General features: G+C 37.9%; 1 protein-coding gene across 1 annotated transcript in view; it reads left to right on the top strand.

Moving 5' to 3' along the window:
• FRMD4B (FERM domain containing 4B) overlaps nucleotides 1-9,845 on the top strand; it is a 204,261-nt gene extending 194,416 nt beyond the window's left edge. Inside the window, exons 23-24 of the mRNA XM_037743555.1 lie at nucleotides 3,802-3,934; nucleotides 8,117-9,845. Of these exons, the coding sequence (XP_037599483.1) occupies nucleotides 3,802-3,934; nucleotides 8,117-8,237 (254 nt within the window). The 3' untranslated portion in view covers nucleotides 8,238-9,845. The remainder of the gene's footprint in view (nucleotides 1-3,801; nucleotides 3,935-8,116) is intronic.
• The last annotated feature ends 398 nt before the right edge of the window (nucleotides 9,846-10,243 follow it).

Raw genomic sequence — 10,243 nt, 5'->3', positions numbered from 1 at the left:
AAAAAAAAAAAAAAGAATAAGAGTAAACCCTCATGTAAGCGGAAAACATTAGAATTATACATCTATCCTTGTTCACCACCAAGATTTGATCATCTAAGGACCATTTTGAATGCTCAGGTGCCTGCATAAGGCTCATAATAATCCTGATAGGAACTGTAATTGATTAAGCACTGTTCTAAGTAATTTGCGTATCTTTTTTTTTTTTTTTTTTTTGGTAGAAACAGGGAGGCTTAGATCGGGTCTTGCTTTGTTGCCTAGGCTGGTCTTAAACTCCTGGCCTCAAGCAAACCTCCTGCCTTGGCCTCCCAGAGTTTTTGGATTACAGGCAAGAGCCACAGTGCCTGCCATGCATATTGTAATTCAGTATTCATATATACCTACTTTATGGTTGACCTAAGGGATTTTAAAAGATAACTTCGATTAGAGATGTTTCCTTTATACCCTTGATGTTGACTTAGGCCCCTAACTCTGCTGACATTTGTGGAGGACTTCCTGCTACTCCCAGCTGTGCCAGGTACTTTAAGTAGAGAAATAGAAGATAGGGGAGGCTCTGTGTATGGTTTTATTTATTCAGCAAAAGAGCAGCCACATTCAAGCTATGGAGGACCCAGTATTGAACTAGTTCCTGGCCACGACGAGCTGAGTCAGCAGCCAGAGGAATGTATTAAAATTAAGCAATTTCAAAACTCTAAGAAATGAATGCGTTCTCAAACTGCCAGAAAAGCAGAGGTCATGAGTCTCATCTTCTCCCTTATCAGCATGACACCTTATTGAGAAATAGTATAAGGATTCCTGAATCATTGTATGAGTAGTCAGTGAAAACTACACCTTTACAAGTTTCATATACTTGTTGACAAGAGGCTTTTCCATGGAGATTTCTGTTTGGGTTCAAGTTCTCTCCTATTTGTGTAGGACTTTGGACTTCCACTAGGGCTGTCCCATCTATTACCACATCTAACATATGAAATGGCTTCTGTAATTATTTCTTATTTATGGCTCTGACCTAGAAAACACGTTTTTTTCCTCTTAAAGTTCAAGATGTGAGAAACTTCCACAGATCAAACCTGGGCAGGGTGGGGCAGAGTACTAAAAGGGAAAAACCAAACCAGGAGGGCTGATATCGCGTGTGGACAGTCACTACAGCACAGGACTGGGGTGGTGCCCCGTGGGAGAAGCAGGTGTAACTAGGAACCTCAACATTCCTGTCTGTTAGCTTAGTATCTGGGCTAAAGGTGAGAATGGAAGTGATGCTTCCTGTTTCAGACTTGGTGTGAGCCTTGCTGACATCAGCAAGGTGTGGCCTCACAGACCAAAAAGCATTGCTCTTTAAAGAACTACAGGGATGGAATCTGTACTCCTAGAATTCCCTTCTGGAATTCCCCTCATTTCTATCTCCACTTTATAACTACGGAAATGTATTACAACAAGCAGGCATCATTCTCATGGAGAGATCAATTTCCAGTCATTTGCCAAATTAGTCCTGGCTTTGTAGTCCCTTCCAGCCACCTGAAGGCTGTCTCGGTGACTCAGTTTTAGTAATGACAACTACCATTTGTGGGAAGCTTACTAGATGCCATGCAAATTCAGCATATTACCTGCACTCTCCTATTTAATGTATGTAACAGTTCTATATAGTGATTGCTATTGTTATGCTTATTGTTATTATGATAATTTTGCAGCTTAGGTAGCTCTGGCTACAGAGTTTAAATAACCCAATTTCCAAAGCTACTAAGTGGTGGAATGGGGATCCTATCCTAGCTCAGCTCCTTTTTTTTTTATTTTTTAAAGAGACAGAGTCTCAGTCTGTCACCCACATTGGAGTCAGTGATGCCATTATAACTCACTCAGTTTCAAACTCCTTGGCTCAATGCAATCCTCCCGTCTCAGCCTCCCAAGTAGCTAGGCTTACAAGTGTGCACCACCACGCCTGGCTAAATTTTTTTTTTTTTTTTTTGTGGAGACTGGGCTCTGTTTCCCAGGCTGCAACCTGTGGCTGCAAGTGATCTTCCCACCTGAGCCTCCCAAAGTGCTGGGATTACAAGCATGAGCCATCACACCCGGCCCCCCAGCACTGACATTTTAACTACCAAGGCTTAGAACTTCTGATTTACAGTTCAGAAATGTCTTAGAAGCTCAAACTGAGAGTGTTACATCTGTTAGTCAATGTTAGCCCTCATGATATCCAGGGCCACAGATGAGTTTTGAAATGTGTTGCCCCCTTGTGATCACAGGCGCTTTGTGGGTACGAGAGGAGTAGGTCTGGAGCCAGAAACAGGAAATGGAAAAGAGCAGTGCTGGTTTTTGAGTCTTGGACAAACGGCATGATGTTGTGGTTACCTTGTGCATCCAAGGCATGGAGCAGAACTGGTTTCATAGAGAGAACAACAAACGCCCAGTGATGAGGCATTTGTTGGGCTTTGCTCCCAAATTGTCCCCTTGTCTTGTTCTAGTTCAGTTCCTCTGTAGAACTAAATCCCTTCTTCCTGAATTCCTTCCTGAACTAGTTACCACCTTGCCCCAGCTCCCCCAACACACACACACACATATACTTTTTTTAAAGACAAAAAATAGCCTCGATCCAGTGGCCAGTGTTGTCTTTAACTATTCTGAGGAATAGTTACGTCTCAACAAGTCTACTTAAGAAACACATTTCCTCCAAGCCCTCTGACAAACCCAAACTCATCATCTTACCTTTACAACACCATAGCCTGAATGGGAAGATTTCTCACAATATATGAGAATTGTTTTCTTGCTTGTCTTTTTGGTTATTTTTTAAGTTATTTATGTATTATTCTTATTTTCTTTTTTGGGATAGGGTCTTGATTGGTGGTCCAGGCTGGAGTGCAGCGGTGCAAACACAGCTCACTGCACCCTTGACTTCCCACGCTCCAGTGGTCCTCCGGCCTCAGCCTCCCAATTAATTGGGACTATAGGTGTACACCACTACACTAGGCTAATTTTTGTATTTTTTGTGGAGATGGGGTTTCCCCAGTTGCCCAGGCTAGCCTTGAACTCCTGGGCTAAAGTGATCCTCCAGCCTTGGCCTCCCAAAGTGCTGGGATTACAGGCTTGTGCCACTAAGCCTGACCTAAAATTATTTTTATTATTTTTATTTACTTACTTACTTTGTTACAGACTCACTCTGTCACCAGGGCTGGAGTGCAGTGGCGTGATCTTGGCTGACTGCAACTTCTACCTTGTGGGCTCAAACAATTCTCCTGTCTCAGCCTCCCAAGCAGCTGGGATTAGAGGCAGGCACTACCACGCCTGGCTAATTTTTATATTTTTTGGTAGAAACAGGGTTTCACCATGTTGGCCAGGCTGGTCTCAAACTCTTAGCCTTAAGTGATCCTCCTGCCTCAGCCTCCCAAAATGTTGGGATTACAGGCGTGAGCCACTACCCCTGGCCCCAACGAGGGGCAAATTTATCTTTCAATTAATCTTATTCTCAATAATAATATTAATAGTCATCTTTTATTGAGTGCTTACTCTGTATCAAGTACAGTGCTAAAGATTTTCAAAATTACCTTATTTAATCCTGGGATCATACCTATAAAGAATATGTTAATATTATTATCCCTACTGCATGGATGAGAAAACTGAAACTTAAAGGGGATAAACTACTTGCTTAAGGTGACATAGCCAGCAAGTCACTAAATTGGAATAGGGACTCTGTTGGTTCCAAACTCTCTTAATCTCTGCCCTGACAAAACTGATTGCAATGTACATCTGAATGACCTCAACAATTTTCACTTTTTATATTTTTATTAATTTTGTCTCTTTTTCCATTTTTATTTTCAGTGTCCTCTACAAATGCTTCTGGGAACTGGAGGACCCAGTTAACCATAGGGCTGTCGGATTACGAGACTCCAGCACATTCTCCTTACACCAGCTGCTATGGCAATGCCTATAATCCTTTACCCTCTCCAAGCAGGTGAGGAAGCAGTCCTTGAAAATCCTAGGCACCTGTTCCAAAGAATTCAGTTCAAAAGAATTCAGAGATCCTAATTTACAAATGTCAGATAATCTGGTTTAGGGGTTGGCAAACTAGAGCCTGTGGGCCAAATTCAGTGGCCACCTCTTCTGGTAAATAAAGTTTCATTGGGGAATAGCCACAGTCATTCATTTACATGTTATCTATGGATTGTACTAGGACTAGGGCAGAGCTCAGTAGTTGCACCAAAGCCAAAAAGTATCTGACCTTTAAGAAAAAGTTTGCTAACCCCTAATCTAACTCATTCAAATTTGACCATGTTCTTCAATCTTACATTGAATTCTTGTGTATTTCCTCTAATGTTTACAAAGAACTACTTGTACAGACACCAAAGCCAAAAATACCTGGCGCTTAAGAAAAAGTTTGCTGTCCCCTCATCTAATGCATTCTGTTCTTTAGTCTGTACACTGAATTCTGAGTCTGAAGCTTTTTAAAAAAAATTATGGTGTTTGAAACCCTATGAGTGATATGTCCATTTTAAGTCTCTTTTGAAACCTTGCAGGAAAAATATCTCTATTCCAGGAAAGGCTGTTCATACCAAGGTTCCTCAGACAGTTGGTAGGCTGGATTTCAAACATTTGCTGCCTTTTCGTGTCTGATCCTGTGTTTGTTACGAAGCAACAGACACAGCCAGCTGTCCTGTTTGTCTGTAAAAGCAGTCCTTTGTACACATTAGAGGAAATGTACAAGAGCAATTTGTTAAAATTGGTTTCTTTTTTCATTGCAAACTTGGAATTACTTTTTAAAAAATTCTTGTTGTATGCAGGAATTAAGTTTGAAAAGGTCATTTCTCCCTTACACTTTCTCGCAAAAGATAATCCACATGTATGGTACCAAGAAGTAGGGCAATTTCTGGTTTTTTAGAGTGTAATTTTGATTTCTTTAAGTCAGATTGCTTCAGGCACAGAAGACTTATGCAGACTACAACTTATAAAGGTTTCTATGCTGGTAAATTTGAGAATTTAGCAGTTTCTTATCAAGACATTCAGTGTTACAAGCAAATTAGAAATATTCGGCCCCAAATGCCTTTTCTCCACATTCAGTAGGAGTTTTTCTTGGCTTGAAATATTAAGCCAATTGTCTCAGCTAAACAAAGGGTGTACTCAAAATAGAATTTTAATGAAAATGTATTTCAGAGGACGTCAAATAGTTTGGACTTCCGTAAATGATGTTTGAAAATGAGTTAGGAGCAAGAGCCAAAATGACTGGCCTAAAATTTGAGCTGAGCCTTATTAGTTTAGTTCTAACCAATTTTAAATAATATATTTGCGAATTCTTTTCATGTTTGTATAATTTTACTTTCCTTTTTGTTGACTCAGTTAGAAATGATGCTAAAACTTTTGGTGCATTAGGCAGTTCTGATATCCTTAACACTACTGTCACTGGACTCAGGAAGTGTTAAGCATTTTTAGAGAAAATCTGTTTTTACCAAGTCTGCTCATATATCTCAGACAGCCCAAGATGGCTTGATAGGGGATCAAAGGGGCCATAATGTACAGGAAATTAGAAGCTATTTAAAGATCCCTATTGTGTTTGTGTATGTGTGTGCATAAATGAGCTCATGGTGGAAAATTTATAATAAAGAGATAAATAAGTAGGAAATAAATTAGCCATAATTCCACTGTCCAGAGATAGCAGCTCTTAACATTTTGGCATATTTTCCCAATTTCCCCATTTTCCTTTGTCCATTTTGTATGGTTGTAATGATCTTGTACATACAGTTTTACATCTTATGTTATACATGAAATTCTACATCTCCATTTTTTAAAAAATCTTAACCTCATAGCATAACCATGTTCCCATTTGTTTTTAAAATTTTCAGATTTTATCTGACCAATATGATATTCCACTTAAATATACCCTGCTTTATTTAACAGCGCCTCATTTTTTGAACAGTTCTTTTGAGAGGTTTTTAGATTTTTCTTTCTTTTTTTTTTTTTTTTNTACTGCAGCTATTTTTTTTTCTCAAGATGGAACCTTGAAATGATGTTGCCCAGGCTGAAGTGCAGTAGTGCAATCTCAGCTCACTGCAACCTCCACCACCCAGGTTCACATGATTCTCCTGCCTCAGCCTCCCAAGTAGCTGAGATTACAGGCACTCACCACCACGTCTGGCTAACTTTTGTGTTTTTAGTAATGACAGGGTTTCACCGTGTTGACCAGGCTGGTCTCAAACTCCTGACCTTGTGATCCAACTGCCTTGGCTCCTCACAGTGCTGGGATTACAGGCGTGAGCCATGGTGCCCAGCCCAGTACTGCAGCTCTTAACATCTTTGTCCAAAATACTTGTCTGAGTCCCAGATTATTTTCTTAGAGTACCTTCTAATAAATAGAGTTAATGGATTAAATTGAAAAGTATATTTTTTTAAGTTCTTGCTTTCCAGAAAGATATGCCATTTTGCCCTTACAGCCACAGAGATACAGAAGTGCTTATTTCCATCCAGTTTTTTATTTAGAATTCTTTTTATGATACAGTCCGATCAATTTAACCTATTAACAAGGCAAGGATAATAACAATCATTCATAAAGCTTTAGAAATTTGCTCTGAAATCCTGTAAATTGTTTTTATGAAAACATGATTTTTAAAATAAGAGAGAAATTGGTTTTAAGATAAAGACGAGAAACTAGATTTTTCCCTTAAGCTAAAGATTTGAAATGCATAGCAATATATTAGTGTTTTATTGTTTTTTAAAATAAAGTATATTATTTAAAGTGCTTTTCCCTAGAGTATCTAGGTCCTAAAATTATAGGAAGATACTAATTTTTACCATTCAAACTTTTTCTAGTGCAATTGGCGTAATTGTCATTGGCATAAACTTTCCAAAGTAGAAAAGTTGAAGCTACATGGTATATAATACAGTCAAATTCTTGGCTCTACTGCTGCAAACTGTATTTTCAAATAACTTTTTTTTCTTTCACCTCCTGTTTTCTATTCCCTTTCCCTTTTTCTATCTAACTATCTATTACTAGGCAAAATGAAGGGCTTCTATCCCCAAGAATGGTTGTGTCTCCAGAAATGAGATCAGTTGTAAATTCTCTTTTGCTAAGTGTAGCCAGCTGTAGTAAGTACAGTACTTCCAATCTGTGTGTTGCCTCCTGCATAGCAGGAGTTTTGCTTGAAACTGACTGATGTGTGAAATGATGAAACCTGGTTTTGTTTTTTGTGTTACATGAAAACACTAAATCCTTTATTTCCAAAGCTCTTCTTCCAAAGACTTTTAAAAAAATAACCTTTACTAAAAGACTTTGGAATGTAAAATAAAAAAGAAATCAACTAACTATCTAATATCTCTTAACCTACGGTTATAATAATGCAGTTTTGCTTATCAGAATGGTCTGTAGTATGATAGGACGTTCTCATTTGGAATTGCCATCTAAATATGCCTATGATTTTTAAATGTGATGCTGTTTCCTAGGTCACTTCCAATTTATGCCTGACCCACAAACCCTAGGGATATCATATATATCCCTAAGTGCCCCTGCTACCTTCTAAATATATTATTTTGTCCCTGAGGAAAGCATCTAGCGTATTCCCTTAATTTGAAAAATACTTAAAATGTGATTGTCACCATATACTTTTTCAAAAGTTAAAAATATAACGGTTGCACAAGTAAAAATGGACTGGGTCAAAGATTGTTTAACTCATTATAAGTAAACTAGCAGAATGGTAAAGCTGCTTCAAAGTGAATTGAAGACACAGAAAAAATGTTGGAAAAGACTACTGAATTAGATTCAAAACCAGTTAATGTCCTATAGGGCAATAAAACTGTAACCATAATCTTTTTTACTAGACTAGTTATTTGTATTTCTTTGAGACAGAAATCTATAAGTTAACATATAACTTAATACAATCTGGGTCCTGATCAATGTTAAATACAAGTTAAACAAAGATATATCTTTCCAGAGAATTAAATAATCCTTTTTATGGGCCTGTTAAACAATGCTCCAGTATGACATGGGAAAAGCATGCAGGCATCCTTTTCCTTTGCCTTATCTCTACATTTTGGGAAATTTTTCTTAACAGTGCTTCCTACTAACTTCTTTAAATGTAGTAGTCTTTGTGCTGTAGGGAGAAAAATATGGCCACAAGTAGTAACTTTCCTGTTTTTTTTTTTTTAATAGACAGTACACAGAAATCAGTCAACTGGACGGTACAGATGGACACCCGCTGGAAGACAGCCTGGAGAGTAACGAGCAGAGACTCTTTTGGCATGAAGACTCAAAGCCTGGAACATTAGTCTGAACTGCAGTTGGACCTCTTGACCAAGCACTGCGTTCTCACACTAGTGTGCCTTGCAAATTGTATTTGTCTTCCCAGAGGATGTTGGCTTTAGAAACCTAAAGATATCAAAGGTTGAAGAGAAGACTTAGTTGCCCTGGATGTGAATCAGTGAATCACACAGTAAGTCCCACAAAGCCCCTGAAGAGCAACTTGGACTTTCAAACTCTAGGCACTAATCTAACAGCAGAGTCTGCCCGCACATTGAAGCATTGCCAAGAGAGGACTCAGTGTGAAGCCTTCATTAACAGCAAGCACTTTTTAAGGGAATAGAAGTTGTTAAAGGCAAACCTCAAAACCATGAAAGAACATTCAGGATGTCCCATGGCAGTAAGGACAGGGGAAATCTCAGAGCACAATTCAGCAGGATAAGAAAAGGGGAACCAGAAACTCTGGAGTCATTGCTCACATCACCTAGTTTGAATTCGTGAGCTGACGAAGAATAACGTGCTCTTTCTACACAGACATGGACAATTTAGACAGTATTGGAAAATTACTTGAAGCTGGATTTTCATGAAGTTCTGAATGAGTGTAAATGTTTTTTAGGATATGATAAAGAGCGATGTTTTTCATAAGCACCATAAAGGGTTCTGGAAAAACTTATTACCGTAGCATCCTGTAATATAACTTATGGTAGCAGATTGGGGAAAATGAAGCAGCCCACTGAATAATTGACAAACTCTGCTTGGAGAATTTTCTAAGGTACAATATCGTTGAGTTCCCTTTCCCTTTCTCCACTAATTGCATGATGAGCTATTGTTCTGGCTGGTAATTCTCCAACTTGGCTGTCATTTCAAGTGGCAGACTTAATGTGGAAAGTTTTTATAATTATGAGTTTGAAAAAGTATTTTAAGATGATACAGAAAGCATCCAAAACAACAGCAAAAAAACAAAAAACAAACAAAAAAAAAGCCATGTCATTTTGGATGAATTGTGTGCCTTAAAATGGTGAACATTAGAAAATTAAACAAGTCTGGATTCCTCAAGTGGTTCCAAGTCACCATGTGACAAAAACAAGGTTAACATTAAAAAAAACAATGACAAAAAATCTCCAAGCTGCAGTGGATTTAATTATGAGGCTAAAACTACCTCATACTTTCCTTGGAATAACTAGTTAGCTATGGTTTATTGTAGAGTTTTGTTTGTTTTTTAGAGCAAATGGTTTCCATATTCCAGATTGATCTTTTTTGTCATCTTTGCTTCAAAATTCCATAAAAGGTGCTCCTTCCCCCTCTTTTATACAAGTTTCTTGTTCATATTGTGAATAGAAAAGTTTCTGAACAACTTTTTTGGAACATTTTCTATCTATATTCCAAAGCATGTAATATATATATATAAATATAAATGATTTGTTAAACTGGTCCTTAGTCATTTGTATAATTAGAAATGAAGTTTGGCAAAAAATTTTGGAAAAAAGACAAGCAAAAAAAATAACTTATTCCTTTTTTGCATATTTGTATAGTCTTCTAGAAACAGAAATAACTCTTTTGCATATTCTTTTATTGTTCTGACTTTTCAAGACCTATTATTTTTTTTACATAGGTCAATAAACGAAAGGTGTGCTACTGAAAATGTTTACGTATTTTTCCATTTATGTCAAGGGTTCATGTGAAGTAGGTCACAGTGCTCTATTTCAAGTAATTATATTGGGCAAGATTTAAGATTTTTAATTACAGTATTACCGTATTTTATTAATTCTAGAATGTGCCTTTTTTTTTTTTTTTTTTTTTTTTNTTTAAGACTGAGATTATTTGCTCTTGTTGCCCAGGCTGGAGTGCAATGGCATGATCTCAGGTCACTGCAGCCTCTGCCTCCTGGGTTCAAGTGATTCTCCTGCCTCAACCTCCCAAGTAGTTGGGATTACAGGCATGTGCCATAACGCCCAGCTAATTTTGTATTTTTAGTAGAGATGGGGTTTCTCCATGTTGGTCAGGCTGGCCTCAAACTCCTGACCTCAGGTGATCCTTTTG

This window comes from Cebus imitator, unplaced genomic scaffold, assembly GCF_001604975.1.
Source record: "Cebus imitator isolate Cc_AM_T3 unplaced genomic scaffold, Cebus_imitator-1.0 Scaffold147, whole genome shotgun sequence".
Lineage (NCBI taxonomy): Eukaryota > Metazoa > Chordata > Mammalia > Primates > Cebidae > Cebus > Cebus imitator.
The sequence above is the reverse complement of the archived record's forward strand: the minus strand, read 5'-3'. Positions and strand labels throughout refer to the sequence as shown.